This window comes from Triplophysa dalaica, chromosome 19, assembly GCF_015846415.1.
Source record: "Triplophysa dalaica isolate WHDGS20190420 chromosome 19, ASM1584641v1, whole genome shotgun sequence".
Classification (NCBI taxonomy): Eukaryota; Metazoa; Chordata; class Actinopteri; order Cypriniformes; family Nemacheilidae; genus Triplophysa; species Triplophysa dalaica.
In genome coordinates this window covers 5,754,120-5,771,578 of record NC_079560.1, presented here as the reverse complement: position 1 = coordinate 5,771,578, position 17,459 = coordinate 5,754,120, and the positions used below count along the sequence as shown (strand labels likewise).

At 35.8% G+C, this 17,459-nt stretch overlaps 1 protein-coding gene across 1 annotated transcript; it reads right to left on the bottom strand.

Annotated features, from left to right (window-relative positions):
* Positions 1–4,971: 4,971 nt before the first annotated feature.
* On the bottom strand, positions 4,972–14,220 carry LOC130408074 (macrophage mannose receptor 1-like). The gene is made up of 11 exons (XM_056731499.1): positions 14,091–14,220; positions 12,998–13,383; positions 10,228–10,662; positions 9,777–10,151; positions 9,310–9,681; positions 8,495–8,872; positions 8,051–8,404; positions 7,574–7,948; positions 6,109–6,697; positions 5,868–5,941; positions 4,972–5,750 (listed from the first exon to the last, which is right to left on the bottom strand). The coding sequence occupies exons 2-9, from the start codon at positions 13,179–13,181 to the stop codon at positions 6,285–6,287; spliced, it is 2,886 nt and encodes a 961-aa protein (XP_056587477.1). The 5' UTR covers positions 13,182–13,383; positions 14,091–14,220; the 3' UTR covers positions 4,972–5,750; positions 5,868–5,941; positions 6,109–6,284.
* Positions 14,221–17,459: the final 3,239 nt, after the last annotated feature.

Genomic DNA, 17,459 nt, shown 5'->3' with positions numbered 1-17,459 from the left:
TGCATACATGTGGTAGTTTTGACTTTATTATATCAATGATGCTGGTTGTGTGCCTCCCCACTGAGAGGAACTCGCCTTCCTGTTAGTCTGGGTCTGGCGCCGACTCTGCTACATGGTTAGGGAACATTTTACGGTAAAGATGAGCAACTTTTTTTAGTAAAACAAGCTCTATTAAAATTTTCTGAGAAATTTTCTGAGAAATGTTCTTGTATGAATCGGTACAGTAAGGATTAGTGCATGCTTCAAATAACAAATCAGCATTCCTGTCTAATTCATACTTGAACTATAGGATTTTAAAAAATCCTGCTGGTTCACATTTCACTATGGTTAAAATAAAAAAAAAATTGCCTAATGGGTAAATACTAATTAATAGCGACAATAAAAATCACGAAACATGGAGATACAAGGTTTCAGAAGGAGCCTAGCGATATACTCAGACTACCTAACAACATACTAACTTCATTCTGGTTAAATTACAGTAGTCAGCGGTCTCAGAACAAAACCTCATCCACAAAACACAGAATTGTCATACATTTCTAATTTCATTTGTTAATAAATCCTTTTTCCCACAATTTCAAAATTGCATTTAACTGAATTTCTCATTTTAAATGCCACTTAAAAACGTTTAAAATAATAGTTCACTTGAAAATTTAGGATTTTTTCATTATCAAAATGTAATATTTACTTACCAACCTGTTGTTCCACCCCTCCCATTTCGAAACACTTCTACGGCCGACAGAACATGATGAATTATATGCAAGGGGACCTGCGTTGAATGTATATAGAAATAACTCATTCTTAGGTAATAAAAACGCTCGATTGTGTGTGCTCTTTATACAACTCTAAGACATATTTATGTATATTTTATTACATTTCTGTCAATGGATCCTCCAAAAAAGTACACACTGGACCTTCATAGATTTTTGTGAAATAAAAAAATTCACACAACTCGAAAAGACAAAAGAAACTATAAAAGTTCACATGACTTCTGCACTAAATCCCAAGTATTCTGAAAATGTAACAGCCTAGAGGGACAGGCTGCTGTGATGTATTATCAAGAATAATCATGTTGATTTCAGCAAAAGATTTTAAGTAAAATAACATAACTTACATGTTGGTCCATTCCCCAGACCAAGCAGTTGTATGCATTCTTGAGACTTGGATGATGAAGGAGGTGTATGGACCACAGTAGTGTGTTTTTACTGAACCAGTATGACAGGGTTACTGTAGACATGGACTGTAATGTAAAACTGAACACTCCTTTTGTACTGCCTGAGCTGCATTATATAAGCTGGATTGTTTTACACTTTGATTGTTACTATGCAGTAATAGCTATATGTGACCCTGGATCACAAAACCAGTCTTAAGTAGCCGGGTAACATTTTAGATTAAAGGCAAAAATACATTGTATGGGTCAAAATTATGGGGTTTTTTTTAATGGCAAAAATCATTAGGATATTAGGTAAAGAACATGTTTCATGAAGATATTTAGTAAATTTCCTATCCTAAATATTCAAAAACTTTACTTTTGTGAGTGGATGACCTGCTACAGTGCCTCTGACTAACAACTTCAAAGTCCATGTTTTCAATATTTAGATTTTTTCACACTCTCAGATTCCAGAGTTTTAAACGGTTGTATCTCAGCCATTTATTGTCATATCGTAACAACCCATACATCGGTAGAACGCTTCATTTTTCAGTTTTCAGATTATGTAAAAATCTAAATTTCGAGAAATTGACCCATAAAACTGGTTTTGTTGTCCAGGGTCACATATTAAATCATACCCATTTCATGGTACAGGTGGGCTATTTTTAAGGTGTTTGTAAACTAGCAATCTATTAAACTACACAATTAAGCCAATGTGGTCAAAATTTACTTTTGAACCTAAAAAAGAATCTAATTTGACTCTACTTTAACAACTTCTCCCCACAACAGTTACCCACATAATAAACATTCGCGTTTGTATCTCTATTAATTTCTCTATTGATCAATTAAAAACATCGTGAAAACGCCACAGTTGAATGTAAAGCGTTTTTCGTTCAAATTTTTGACTTGACTCATAGTATTCAAATAAAATATAAATGTTTTTAAACATTGTAAAGCTTAAAATAATTATATTCAAGTAAATACCAACTAATAAAACAGCTCTCCATAAATCCTCGAACGCAAATAAACTAATATGCCACTATATTTGCTTTAGCAGTATGACATCTTTGCGTCCCATTTCACCTAAATATACTATGCACTAAAAGTATTTACTGCTTTTGTTATGAAAAACTATATACATTGTTTAGCAAACCAATATGCACGCACTGGGACATACTAACAGGAAACGGTATTAATTAATTAATTGTTTCTTATGTATGTTAACTCTCTAGTTATTATTGATTAATTTGGTGACGCATCAGTTACAGTATTTAATTTTATTAATGCAGTTGATCCTCACTTAACTCCATCTGCTCTTTGGATTTCTACAAGCAGTAGTATATATCCGGGAATCTTTGGAATACTCTTTTCAACATACTACGATTTGGGACACATTCAATTTTATTTTTGAACACTATTCGATAAATTCAAATACCTTTCCCCATGGATGTGGGACAAAACCATCATGATCGATAGGTCGGTTTACTGTAACAAACCTAATGGGAATCATTACTTAAACAACTTAATGTCTTCCAAAGGGATCCACATTGGATGTTGTTGTTTTGCATCACAGTTGGAGCTGATGCCATTGTGTCATATTTACAATTGTTTGCAAACATTGAATAAAGAATACTTGACAGATGACAGATCTGAGATAAAGTGTAACATCCGCTGGTGAATGTAACATCCACAACTGACTGTAACATCCATAGGTGAAACAATACACAATACAACGCTTTTTACACACTGTTGCAGATTTAAAACAACCAAAGTCAACCAAAGTGCTTTACAAGGTATGCAAGACAAAACAGGTCAATTAAATTAAAATATAACATCGACAGGTTGTTTTCAATCTAAAATCTTCTTGAGGAGTATACTGTATCTGCATACAGATTTTCCATAAATACTTCTATTGATTTTTCATCATCCATACTATTTTCTTTAGATATCATTGAATAACTAATTAATAGTTTTAAAAAGTTAAATTGAACTGATATTTCAACATACATACATATATAAAAAATGTGCATCACTTTTAATCCCTTACATTTCTATTATGTAGAATATCGTTTTACTAGAAAAATACATTCAACGGTTTCAGAGACATTCAGAAATATCTCAAAAGATATACAAAACACAAACAAGCATTAGAAAAACAAATTCTTTAAGATACATCGAGAGGGACACACCTAAGGCCGCGTTTCTCATATCACCTTTTTTGCAAAGTACAATTTCCTGCGGCCCCTCTCGCTGCACTTCTTGCGAGTGTTGCAGATAAACTCTGTAAATTACTTTTTAACAATACAACAATACATTCTAAGATGGCGCCTCTTCATGGTGACATGGTGTGGCTTTTGTTGCAATCTTTTGTTTATGGTTGGCCTACGTAGTAGGCATGGTTCCATACAATAAGCAAGGTGTCCTTTTAAATATTTGACGCAAGAACAATAACAAATTTGCAATTTAAAATTTAAAAACATGAAACTTTCTTGTAGTAAAATCATAGGAATGGCAGAATATTCAATAAATAAAGATTATTAGTTGTAGTGATAGACAAAAAACATGTGACCGTTTGTGTTCAGAAATGCTATGCGTGTTTATGCATGTGTGTAACCTATGTTTCTTCCTGATTTATGTTCAATTTAGGTTATACATTTTTCATCTAGTGTAACACACTTTCCCAGCATGAAAATACTTTTATTGATCAGCTAATAAAGTGTTCCCATTATCTGAATACATGATTTGCATGCAAATGCAAAATATTCAAACACTTTTTTAAAGAAGTCTAAAGCTTTGACTTAAAAACATACATGCATGCATGATGACATACATTTTGTGTTTTGCAGTTTATGTTTATGGATTTAACAGGAGAATGAAATACATTATGAAAAGATTAATTTTCTAACCTACATTACCAGCAGCATGTTAACAGGATGGTTTACAGTACAAAGGACAGAGAAAACATTTATTGTTTTTACTTTTAAAACTATTTGTTAAAAACTGTGTGTTATATTTATGTGTTGTGGTATAGCAAGCATTTTAAGAAGCTACTTGTAGTAGAGCGGGGCGAGACCGTGGTTCGAGTCCGGTGAGTAATTGTGAATTAGCGCCAGCTGTGCGCACACCGGCCTCGAATCACGTAGGAGATGGGAGAATATAAAAGGAACGAGCGACCGGACCGTCGAAGAGAGAGGACCGGGCCCGAACTTATGTTTGTATTTGTATTTGTATTTGTATTTGTATTTGTATTTGTATTTGTATTTGTATTTGTATTTGTATTTGTATTTGTATTTGTATTTGTATTTGTATTTATGTTCATGTTTTGTTCGCCGGCGGTCGTCCGTGAGGGGCCGCCGGCTGTTATATTAATTTATTAAATGTTTAATATGTCTTCCGGTTCCCTCTTCCTTCCTTCCATTTTATTGAGATGTGTTACAGTGGTTCCGAAACCCGGAAGGAAGGAGGCGGGAACCGGAAGACATATTAAACATTTAATAAATTGGCGCTAATTCACAATTACTCACCGGACTCGAACCACGGTCTCGCCCCGCCTACTCTACTACACTACTGTATAAGAAACTCAACACTTTCAAATTCTGAATATATAGTCATATAGCCACTTGTACCTTTATTTTGTTATTTTGTAATAACAGTGCAGCCACAGATTTATTTGCCTAGAAACGTAGTGGCAGTGTTAGTATGTGCAGTGGCTTTTATTTCAGTATACTGTGGTTCACATGGAAATCAGGGCATCATTTAAACAGCAGTTGGGAATTCTGCATATGGATCATAAATTTATATTATTACTATATATTTTATTGAATGCTTGCTCAGTTCCAAATCATGTCAACAAGAGTCCACTTCTATTACGCCAAACATGTTCTGCTGTCACTGCATAGAGGTAAATGTGAATGTGTATTTCCTTGTACATCTGTTCATGAATTTATGTATGGTGGACGTTGTGTCACTGCAGCGACAAGGTTTGTAACAAGAAGACTTTTCTATGAGTCAGAAGGAATTCAGGGAGAAAGCGACCATTTTGAAAATGTGCTGACGTCACTTTCTACCGCACTGTTTATCAAATAACATTTATTTTGTCTTACCCCAATAATGATCCACAAACTCAAAGACTGACAATATATTAATGGACACACAGTATATGTATTTTCTTACCTCCATTACAAACAGCATGTTAAAAGCATTTACATCAAAAAACATTATACGGTATATTATAAGGACCTTCACCAGATTTCTGTTATTTATGATAGTGATCTTTATGGCTGTAGACAACTGTATAGACTCTATCAAACAATTTCAGCAATAAAAGAAACAAAAGAAAAAAAAATCAAAAAATGAGCACATAGTACTGTATTACAATCTTGGTAAAACTGATACATGTGCAGTATAGCAAGATGGGAGTACACATCCTGATCTAATGTCTGAATGCTTTGGAAGTTGCTTCAGAAAAAGTGTCTACAAAAATGCATCAATGTGTGTGTGTGTTGAGGAATGCTGTCATCTCTCATGGAGCGATTTTACGATAGTTTCTCAAACCCATGGTGAAGTTATCGGGAGGTCCATGTCTCATAAATTCTTCCTGGAACTGAAACAGAATATTTAAAGACATTTCTGAACTCTTTAGCATTCTGTTGTTGATGTAAATATTAAAAAAAATTCTTGCAACAGATAGCAGGTTATATTATAACAGGTTATTACTCACTTGCGTAATCAGGACTTCAATATCTGACTGTGACAGAGTTTCCTTGCCCATAAATTTCACACGTAATCCCGACACTGATCAGTGTAAAAAAACGACAAAAAACTCTTAAGTACATGCTTACAAATAGAATACATGTACAAAGAAAACAGTGTGACAAGATACATAAAGGTTAAACTTTATTTTGCAAGTTATACACAGAATATATAAGTAAAAAAAGAGCACAAATCTGAAAAAGACATACCATATTTATCTGATTGTGTCGGTTGGAGGAATGATCATGAAGTGCACCGGAAAAAAAACAGAGAAATGGTCACATAAAAAGTTACTAAATTTACTAGACAAAGACAATGTGATTTATTTTAATATATGTTCATCCTGCTGATTCTCTTTGAACCGTGTGATGTTTACGCTCTGATTTCAAGATCTGGAAAGGAGGATGATCTCACCTCCATAACAGAAGAAAGGCAAACGCTCAAAGCAGCTCTCATCTGTCCACTGGCCAAAAGATTGTAAAGACACAGCAGTACAATGTTGAGCTCCCAGAAGTCCATTGACATATAAACCATTATCTGGTTGTGGAGAAACATGTGGTGTCCCAGCCAGCCAGTATGTGAAAGAAGAGTTGCTCTGATCTGACCACAGTCTGTTTCTGTACAGACCAATCCACCCATAATAATAATAAGAAACTGTAACGTTTAGTATCTGTAGATGTTCTGTCTCATTTCTCACGATGGCCAGATCTGTGTAAAACTGTCTGCAGTATCTCTGAGCTTCACTCCAGGACCGGGACTGATTTACCCAAACATACCTCTGGGAGGTGTTTCCTGTTCCTAAAAAACAACAAAGTGTAATTCATCAATACACATCCACATGTGGGTCTAGCCCTTTTGTTGTAATGTATCATCAATTTTCCTTTTTAAACATGTTGAATCATTTAATTTATCCATCCATCTATTTTCAACCGCTTTATCCGAACTACCTCGGGTCACGGGGAGCCTGCGCCTATCTCAGGAGTCATCGGGCATCAAGGCAGGATACACCCTGGATGGAGTGCCAACCCATCGCAGGGCACACACACTCACTCATTCACTCATTCACTCACTCACTCACTCACTCATTCACTCACACCCTAAGGACAATTTTTCCAGAGATGCCAATCAACCTACCATGCATGTCTTTGGACCAGGGGAGGAAACCGGAGTACCCGGAGGAAACCCCCGAGGCACGGGGAGAACATGCAAACTCCACACACACACAGGTCGGAAGCGGGAATCGAACCCCCAACTCTGGAGGTGTGAGGCGAACGTGCTAACCACTAAGCCACCGTGCCCCCCTCATTTAATATATATTTGAAAAATATAAAATAATACATTGGATAAAGAATATACAGTTTATCAATATTACGCTGTGCAATATACAATAATAAAGGAATTTTTAATTTTCATATACTGAAAAATAAGCAATTAATTCCAATATATGAAATTGTATTTATATTTAATACAATTGTATTATAATAAATTGCATTATCCCAGTGACCCGAGGTAGTTGGGATAAAGCAGTAGAAAATGGATGGATGGAAATTGCATTATTAATTTTTCCACATGTCCTTGTTTCTTTTCTGTAAGGGCCCTAAACATTTGTCGTTAACATACTTTGACTATACTTTAAGAAGTCATTTGGCATAATGTTAAGATGGAGTGTCTTACCATCATAGCAAACAAATGGTAAGGAATAGTCACATGATAGATCAAACCAGCTTCCATCATTCAACATATAAGCACACAGTTCATTTCCATAATAGTTGTCTGGTTCATGATACCAGTTTCTGAATTCTCTCTCTCCTTCCTGATAGAAATCATCATCATCCAGTGACCATCTCCAGCTGTTGACATCATCATACTGTCCAATCCAGGCTGATCCATTATAACTCCCATTAACTGTGTTCATCACACTGTTCATCTCTGTCATGTTATCAATGGTGGCCAGATCAATGTAATTCTGTCTGCAGTATGTCTGAGCTTCAGACCAGCTCTTATTCAATGATATAAAGTGATACTGACGGGATGATGCCAAAGAGGACACTGTGAAACAATATTAGAATGTAGAATTATTTGACAATTATTCATAAAGTATTCTACAGTTTCTTATATTTCAGTCTGATGTTGATCAGAAGATTTACTCACGACTGTAGCAAATGAAAGGTAACTGATAATTGCAGTTTTCATCCGTCCATTTTGAGTCACTGAATAACACAGCAGTGCAGTGTTCACTGTTTCCAGCATTATTCGGTTCTCCTGACCTCCAGTTACTGAATGTAGAGTTACTCTGATCTGACCAAGATCTAGTTCTGTACAGACCAATCCAAACATCAGAATTACTAATGTTATCGGTCTGAAAGAGAAATTGGATCTTCTCATTTTCAGTCTCATTTCTGACACTGACAAGGTCTGTGTGATATTCTCTGCAGTATCTCTGAGCTTCAGTCCAGCTTTTGTATTGATAAACCAAAACATAACTAGTGCTGGCATTCTGTCTTCCTGTGGGAAACAATTTAAATACAGTATGTGATGTAATTGTTTCATAAATATGTTTTTTTTATAGTTTGTGAGTCCAGTAACAATTCTCACCATCATAGCAAACAAAGGGAAGTGATCTGGAGCAATACTGTTCATGCCATATTCCTCTGTAACATGAGACGGACACACAGAGACTCTGTCCATTCCAGTTTCTTAGTTGCTGAACATACCAGCTATTAAAACCTCCTCCTAACTCTGTGTTTCCCAGAGACCATCTCCAGATCTTAAGATCATCATACAGTCCAATCCAGACTGAACCAAAGTAAATTCCTCGAACTGTTTTAGTGAGTTTGTTCATCTCTGTCATGTTATCAATGGTGGCCAGATCAATGTAATTCTGTCTGCAGTATGTCTGAGCTTCAGACCAGCTCTTATTCACTGATATAAAGTGATACTGACGGTGACTGCATGAAGATTGTGTGCAGGTTCCTGTAAATTAAAAATGTTAAACACCGGTAAAAACAAACTGTATGGACCAGATGCATGTTAAAAAAATAACTCAAAATAAAAAAAATTTGAATGACCAAAATGATGTGGCCTTTTCATTTTCCAAAATAAAAAAATATCTAAACATGGTAATTCCAATTCTTATTGGTACCCTAAAATTTTATTTCTTGTGATTTCTGTGTAAGAAATATTTTAGTTTGTAATCCTCAATATTTTCCCATTGAACACTGTAGCTGTAAACATTCTGTTACTGTTGTTGCCGCACAATACATGAATAATGACAGAATTTCTATGTTTAAAAAAACATCTTTAGCATTTTGCTTTATATTATTATTTTACCCATTTTTTACTAATTAGATTCTCGATTCAGATGACAAGCAAAAAAAAGGAAATGACAAGAGCGTTTTCAATAAACTCACTACTGTAGCAGATGAAGGGCATGTTGGATAAGCAGTTCTCATCTGTCCATCTGCCTGAATATCTGAATGATACAGCAGTGCAGTGCTGGTTATACTCCTGGCCATTAACACTATATCCATTATCTGGTTGTGGGTATGAATATGTAATTTCCGGTCTCCAGTTTAGATATTTGGTATTTTGACCATTTGACCAAATCCTGTTCCTGTAGAGACCGATCCAGACGTTACCACCTGTGATCTCCAGGATCTTCTGATTCTCTGTCTGGTTTCTCACATTAGCGAGTTCTGTGTAATATTCTCTGCAGTATCTCTGAGCTTCTGTCCAGTTTCTTCTGTCATTAACTCTGATGTAATTCTGTGTGTTATTGTTTCCTAAGTTAAAAATATAAAAATTAAACCAAGGACAGAGGACACAAAATAAAAAAAAACATGACAAATGAAATTTATTTTTGATGGAAAGTTCTTACCATCAAAGCAAACAAATGATAGGATGCTATTACATGGTGAATCAAACCATTTGCCATCATAATTCATATAAACACACAGTTCATTTCCACCATAGTTATCCGGTTCATGATACCAGTTTCTGAATTCTCTCTCTCCTTCCTGATAGAAATCATCATCATCCAGTGACCATCTCCAGCTGTTGACATCATCATACTGTCCAATCCAGACTGATCCATTATAACTCCCATTAACTGTGTTCATCACACTGTTCATCTCTGTCATGTTATCAATGGTGGCCAGATCAATGTAATTCTGTCTGCAGTATGTCTGAGCTTCAGACCAGCTCTTATTCACTGATATAAAGTGATACTGACGGGATGATGCCAAAGAGGACACTTTGGAGAAAGTGTTAAATTTCAAGATTTAACACAATTTACAACAACCCTAGACATTATTCAGACACATACTCACCATTGTAGCAAAGAAAAGGCAAATAATAATCACAGTTTTCGTCCATCCTTTTGCCTGAGTCACTGATTGACACAGCAGTGCAGTGTTCACTGTTTCCAGCATTATTTGGTTCTTCTGACCTCCAGTTACTGATTGCAGAGTTACTCTGATCTGACCAAATTCTAGTTCTGTACAAACCAATCCAAACCTCATGATAATTATAATAATTATAATAATAATATTTATAATAATTATAATAATAATAAAAATAATTATTATTATAATAATAATAGTATTTGTAATAGTAATTCTTGATTGAAAATTGGATCTTCTGGTTTTCAGCTTCATTTCTGACACTGACAATGTCTGTGTGGTATTTTCTGCAGTAACTCTGAGCTTCAGTCCAGTTTTTGCGTTGCTCAACCCAAACATAACTAGTGCTGGCATTCTGTCTTCCTGAAAGCATAAAGCATAAGTGGGACATTATATTTAATACAAATAGGCTAGTTGCCCGAAGCCGCAATAGTAGATTTCGATGAGCGAGTGTGGGCAGGTAAAATACAGATTTTTTGGCAGGCAAATATACTGATAAAAACTGATTCATCAGTGATATGACAGAAGATCCTCTGTACAATATAACTCGATATAACAGCAAAAAAAGCTGATGATGTTTTAAATACCAGTCTGTGCAATTCCCCACGTTTTTCCCCACATCATCACCACCTTCTTTAAGCAAAACAACAGTAAACTCATGTTTACTGCTCCCTGTTATTAGATAAGTATTATGCATTTGTTTTAACTCGTCGATACAAGTTATGTGTGGTTAAAGTCAGACGGATTGAATACTCTGCGTTGTGAGCAAGAGTGAAACTAATTCTCAGACAGCACCAGCATCACTAACAGGTGAGGGATTAATCGTATTGTGTTCTTTGTGAAGAGTTTCCATGATTTGCGTCTTTGTCGTGTAGTACTTACTGTGAAGAGCTCCCGGTGTGGAGAGTGTGTGCAGCAGTTTCACATCGAAAGAGGAAGTAAATGCTTTTTATGCCTTTCTTAGTCCCCAACTGTCAAAACAAAATAATGTCTGTGGAAATGTTCAATACACACTCTGTTTATGTAGCAGGGTGAACCACGTGATTCCTGCATGGTCAGCTGAATTCATTTGGTTTGATTGAGTTGTGGGTATATATGAGCAAACTCCGGCCCCTTGGATGTGCTTCATGGTTGGCACTGCCATTTTTGGTTGATTTCACCAGCTGTCGTCGTCGTTGTCTTTTCCAGCGTCGGAAGCGTTGTCTATAACTTACCTCTTTGTATTGAGGATGACTATTAATTGCGTCTACTGCTAGTAGGAACCATTTTGCCGTTGGCTGGGTCCCGGTTGCCTATTTTCCTTAGGTATGTGGTTTATTTTAATTCATTTAAGAAATTGTTTAGTTTATGGTTTTTGTTGGGGCCCTTATATTATGTTGCTGGCTGAGGGCACGAATGACGTGAGCTGCGGCATTGGTAAGCAAAATAATATAGGCTATTCAAATGTGTTGATTTCTGGTTAAAAGATTTTTGTTTATGTCTAACAGGTTATGACCATGTAAGAGAGTTTCAATGATCCAGTGGAGCTGAAAGGCCAACCACATGGCTACTCTGCTGTCTTGCCTTTATTTGAACTTTCCTTCTACACTATCTCAAGCACCAGCGACGCGTCATCTGTAGTCCGTCGCTCACCTGCCCCATTCTAAACGCCCGGGTTCTGGTGTCGGCTTGTGCTGTGCGAGTAGCCCATGTACTTCGTTTGCATGTCCAATGCCGCACTGGTGCTACTGGCATCTGCTCGGTGTAGCATGTGTATTGCTTATTTCGAATTTAATTTATTTTGGTTTCTTGTAATTTCTGTTTATTTTGGATTTGGTATTCAATCTAATTTGATTTGGGAGGCAGTTAGTTACTTCCACCCTCGTTTCACGAACTGGAAGTTTTTGATTCCTTCGTTATTTTTCTATTTATGTTGGATGTTGGGTAATATTGTGATTTCACTTCTTTGATTTGCTACAGAAGTCAAGAGCCAGGGCAGGAAGTCTCAGTCCGTGAGGTGGGATCCTAGTCACAGAGTGCTGTGTACTGACGTTTTCTCCCCTTGTGTGTGCAGTGAGACTTTTGCACGTGGTGTTACGTGTGTGCCACTTGAATTGGAGGCTGGTTGCTGGCTACCTACCCCTAGTGACCTTGCTCTCCTTAGCGATGGCGTGTGTAAGCATGAGCTGGGGTACTATTCGCTGTCCATGTTACTCCACTATCCTATTTTTTTAATTAATCTTTGTTTTGAATACATTTTTTTTATTTCTATATATAGCCACGTCTTGAGTTTGTTGTTTACCATATTGAACCTGTGTGCCCTTTTTCTGTTTTTTTTTTTCATTTCCGTGGGTGGCGTAGTCTGCTATAATTATTGTGTATGTGTGTGACCCTTTCTCCGTACCACTCCGTCACATATACATGACTTGTATATATAGATTTTGGTTAACCACACAACAGCATGGATTATAGAATAAACGGGAGGGAATTTAAATTTGTGCTTCTGTTATATAGAGTTGTGTTGGCTTAACAAGGTATTCAGCATAGTAAAGAGGTTTTTCTGTTATATCACTAATATATCAGTATCTCATTTTAATAAAAAAACGGCCATATTTGCCGGCCAAAAATCCTTACTTTCCCATACAGTGTAATACGACCGGAAATAATCCTGCCCACAGCTCTGATATCTCCATTGTGTTAAATTATGAAAATCGCTCACCGTCATAGCAGATAAAAGTCAATCTCTTATCGCACGTTGTTGCTAACCAAGTCTCTCCATACATGACTACACACTGACTCTGTCCTCCATAATTCACTGGCTCTTCTTTATACCAGTTCCTGAACTGTTTCTGTTCCTGAGTGAAGAATTCACTGTCCTCTAGAGTCCATTTCCAACTGTTCATATCATTATAGAGTCCAATCCAGGCCAGATCAGTGGAGTTATAGTCATTCACTGTGTTGAGTAACTTCACCGTCTCTTGTTCATTTTCAACGGTGACCAGATCAGTGTATTTATCTCTACAGTAGCTCTGAGCTTCTGTCCATGTCTTGGTTCATTTATAAAGATATACTGACGTGGAACACACAAGGTGCAGGTGATAAAGCCTGTTGGGAAAACAATGGTTATATTTAAATCTTCAGTATTTGAGACTGGTAATCATATTTGCTATCAGGTGTGAACAGTGTTGGAAGTAGATTTCCAAGTTTTTATATTAATAGGCACATACTAAACGCAATGCTCTTACCACTGAGCTACAGGCTACAGGCTACTTTAAAACTGAAAATACAATATTAAAGCATCCAATAAATATCATGAACTGAGACTTTAGTCATGTAACAACAAACTTGTATGTATCAGTTGTAATCCGGTTTTTTATTTTTACATATGAAATGAACAAAATCATATTTAACACCAAATTAGATTCTTGTTTGCTTAGCCAGGGCATAACATAGAAAGAGTAAAGACACTCTGACAATAAGGTATACTGTACATACAAAATTTACTGTTAATTAAACCATAAAAGCATAAATACATTTAAAAAAAATTGTGTCTACAAATTAGCAAAAAAAGTGAAAAAAATATTATTTTTTTGTAAAAAAAATATATAAAAAAGATTTTTCAATAACCGAGATTGACTGACAAATAGCATCAAGCTTGCCATATCAAATACTTAAAATATTCTTACCAAAAAAATGTTTTAGTTAGTCAAATTTAAAATACAATATGAATTTGTTTAGTAGAGGTTTCAGTATTCAAACATTCCATATTCACATACATGGTGATGGTGGAAAAAGATAAAAATGTACATTACCTGAGAGGAGAACCAGTGGAAACATGGCTGTGAAGAAATCTTGTGCCCGTTTAAAAAAGAGTCTCTCTTAGCTTCTGGATCTAAACCTTAAAAGCTTGCCAGTTTCCAAGTCTATGTTGTTAGGTTTCTTGTATATTTATGGCAACTTGAAAAAATGTGGGTGTGATTTTTACTTACAAAATAAAGAGACATGTCAGATCTGAGGACGTGTGCCTTTTGTTAGCAGCAACGAATATAGTATGCATGGGAACACTAAAAACAAAACTCTTAAAAACCAGTTAGACTGTGTGCTTAAGTCAGATTGTAAGTGAAAAACTAAAAGCAAATAAGAAAGTGCACTGTAAAGAATGAGGTGTTGACTTTACTGTAAATATATAGTATGTGCACCATTTTTGCATCATGGTCTTTAAGTTAATTCAACTTAATTCAAGATTTTGAGTCAAAATAACTAGAGAATCTCTGTTGTGTTTACACAAATATATCAGTTCGCTTGACCTTCTTAATACAAAAATTATGTAGCACAAGTTCAATCAACTTAAAGTGCTCATATAGGCTTGATATTTTATTCATTTACTTTAATGTTCATATAGCATAGTGAAGTATATTATTATAACAAACAGTTTTGAAATGAATGATGACTTATTTGATGTCAGTCATTTAATGATTCTCCTCAGAAGCACACACAATTTAAACCCAAACCGAACAAACTAACTTCTAATGGAAAGTTCCTGGTACTCAAAATGTGCCAAAAAGTTGAACTAACTATTATTTTTGAGTTCATTCAACTTCTATCAGAGATTTAAGTTAACAGTAAATATTTTTTTGTGTTTTTACAACTACATCACTTCAAAATATGCAAGTTGTGGCCTAATGGTTAAGGACTCGGATTTGTAATCCAACATCCTCAGTTCGAGCCTCAGTACCAGCAGGGATTGTAGGTGGGGGGAGTTAAGGATTGACGCTCTCCTCAACCATCAATACCACGGCTGAGGTGAGACCCATGAGCAACGCACTGCTCCCTGGGCGCCGCAGCAATGGCTGCTCACTGCTCTTGGTATATGTTCATGTGTGTGTGTCACTCACTTCTGTGTGTGCGTGCACTCGTATGGGTTAAATTAATGATATTCGATTGAATTCTGATTCAGGCATAATTTCAGTTCTGGTTTTACTAGATCTCAGTGCTGCTTTTGACACTGTAGATCACACCATACTCCTAAATAGGCTGGAAAGCTGGGTAGGGCTTTCTGGATTGGTACTTAAATGGTTTGGGTCATACCTTCAAGGGAGAGGTTACTATGTGAATATAGGCAACCATAAACCATGACTTGCGGTGTTCCACAGGGCTCTATTCTTGCTCCGCTCCTCTTCAATTTGGCCAAATAATGAAAAAGTACCAAATTGCCTACCACAGCTATGCAGACGACACTCAGCTCTACCTAGCACTCTCACCCAATGACTACAGGCCTATTGACTCTCTTTGCCAATGCATGGATGAAATTAACATCTGGATGTGTCAAAACTTCCTACAGTTAAATAAAAACAAAACTGAAGTCATTTTTTTTGGCAACAAGGATGAAACTAACAAGGTAAACGCAAACCTTGACTTAAGAGGTCTAAAGACACAAAGCAAGGTAAAAAATCTTGGGGTCATTTTGGAGTCTGACCTTAGTTTCAGCAGTCATGTCAAAGCAATAAGCAACTCAGCGTACTACCATCTCAGAAACATAGCCAGAATCAGATGTTTTGTCTCAAGCAAAGATTTAGAGAAACTAGTTCATGCTTTCATCACCAGCAGGGTAGATTAGTGTAATGGACTCCTTACAGGTCCTCCCAAAAAGACCATCAGACAGCTGGAGCTCATACAGAACGCTGCTGCCAGGATTCTGACCAGAACCAAAAAATCTGAGCATATCACTCCAATCCTCAGGTCCTTAAACTGGTTACCAGTTACTTTTAGAATCAACTTCAAAGTATTATTAATTGTCTATAAATCGCTTAATGGTCTAGGACCTAAATACATCTCAGATATGCTCATTGAATATAAACCAATCAGATTTCTCAGATCATCAGGATCAAGTCAGTTAGAGATAACAAGGGTTCACTCAAAACAGGGCGAGTCAGCGTTTAGTCATTACGCCACCCGTACCTGGAATCTGCTTCCCGAAGACATCATACATTCACCAACAGTAGCTACTTTTAAATCCAGATTAAAAACACACTTGTTTAGCTGTGCATTTACAACCTGAGACTGTGTTGGTTTACATCAACTGCACTTCTATTTCTAATTTATTTTTATTTGCTCTTATTCTTTCTATATATACAGTCTCATTTTTTATCAATTTTATCGCTGTTTTATTGTTTCTTAAAATCTAAAGTTTTTGTGATCTTACATCATTTGCATTTTAAAGATACATTTTATTTCTTTCTGTCAATCATTTTATGTAAAGCACTTTGAATTGCACTTGTGTATGAAATGTGCTATATAAATAAACTTGCCTTGCCTTGCCTTGCCTTAAATGCAGCAAACTAATTCTGAGTATGGAATATCATACGTGGCCAAACGTCACTTCACTTTCACTTTTCAGCTGTTTAAAATAATGTTGCAGGCTAATTAAAGTTGTCAGTACTCAAAACTTTGAGGTGCATTAAATTAAGATTAACCAAACACTAAATAGGTATTTTGATTTAAATTAATTTTTATTTAAAATGTACAGTTACTCAAATAACCAGCTATATGCACACTTATGAAATTTAAGTTTGCACACTCAAAAAATTTTAGGAAATCAGTTGCCTCAATTTTTTTGAGTTGGTAGAATTTATCCGGGTTTACAATCCAACATACTGCATTTCTGATGTGTGTCTTCCTTATGGTAAGAAACAATTCAATAATCAGTTTAACGGGGTCTATGCTTACCAAAGCAAACAGGAATCAACTGAATGGTAACTTCCCATAAGACAATTATTCACTACAAAACAACATCAATAATTCTAAATAAGTCTTAAATTTGTTATATATCTTATTAACATCTATATAAATGCCCAAAAATCACGTTTTATTTAATGAAGCACGAATAGTCAATCTTTTCAGACCCTAGGGTTTATGGATATTCCTCACAGCATTTGTACTGATACAAGTAAGTTCATGGCATTGGAAATGTATGTTAGGTTTACTTCATTTTAACAATAGTTTTCACAACTCAAAATTCTCTGTTCACATCAAACATACTTTTGAGCTTTTTTGTATTTGATAATTGTTTATTTTATTGTCAACATACAAAATAAATGGTGTAAATGAGTATACATGCGCTCATCTTTAGTATCGGAAAATTCTGAAAATGTTCCAGTAAATTCTTGCTGGACGGGTTTGAG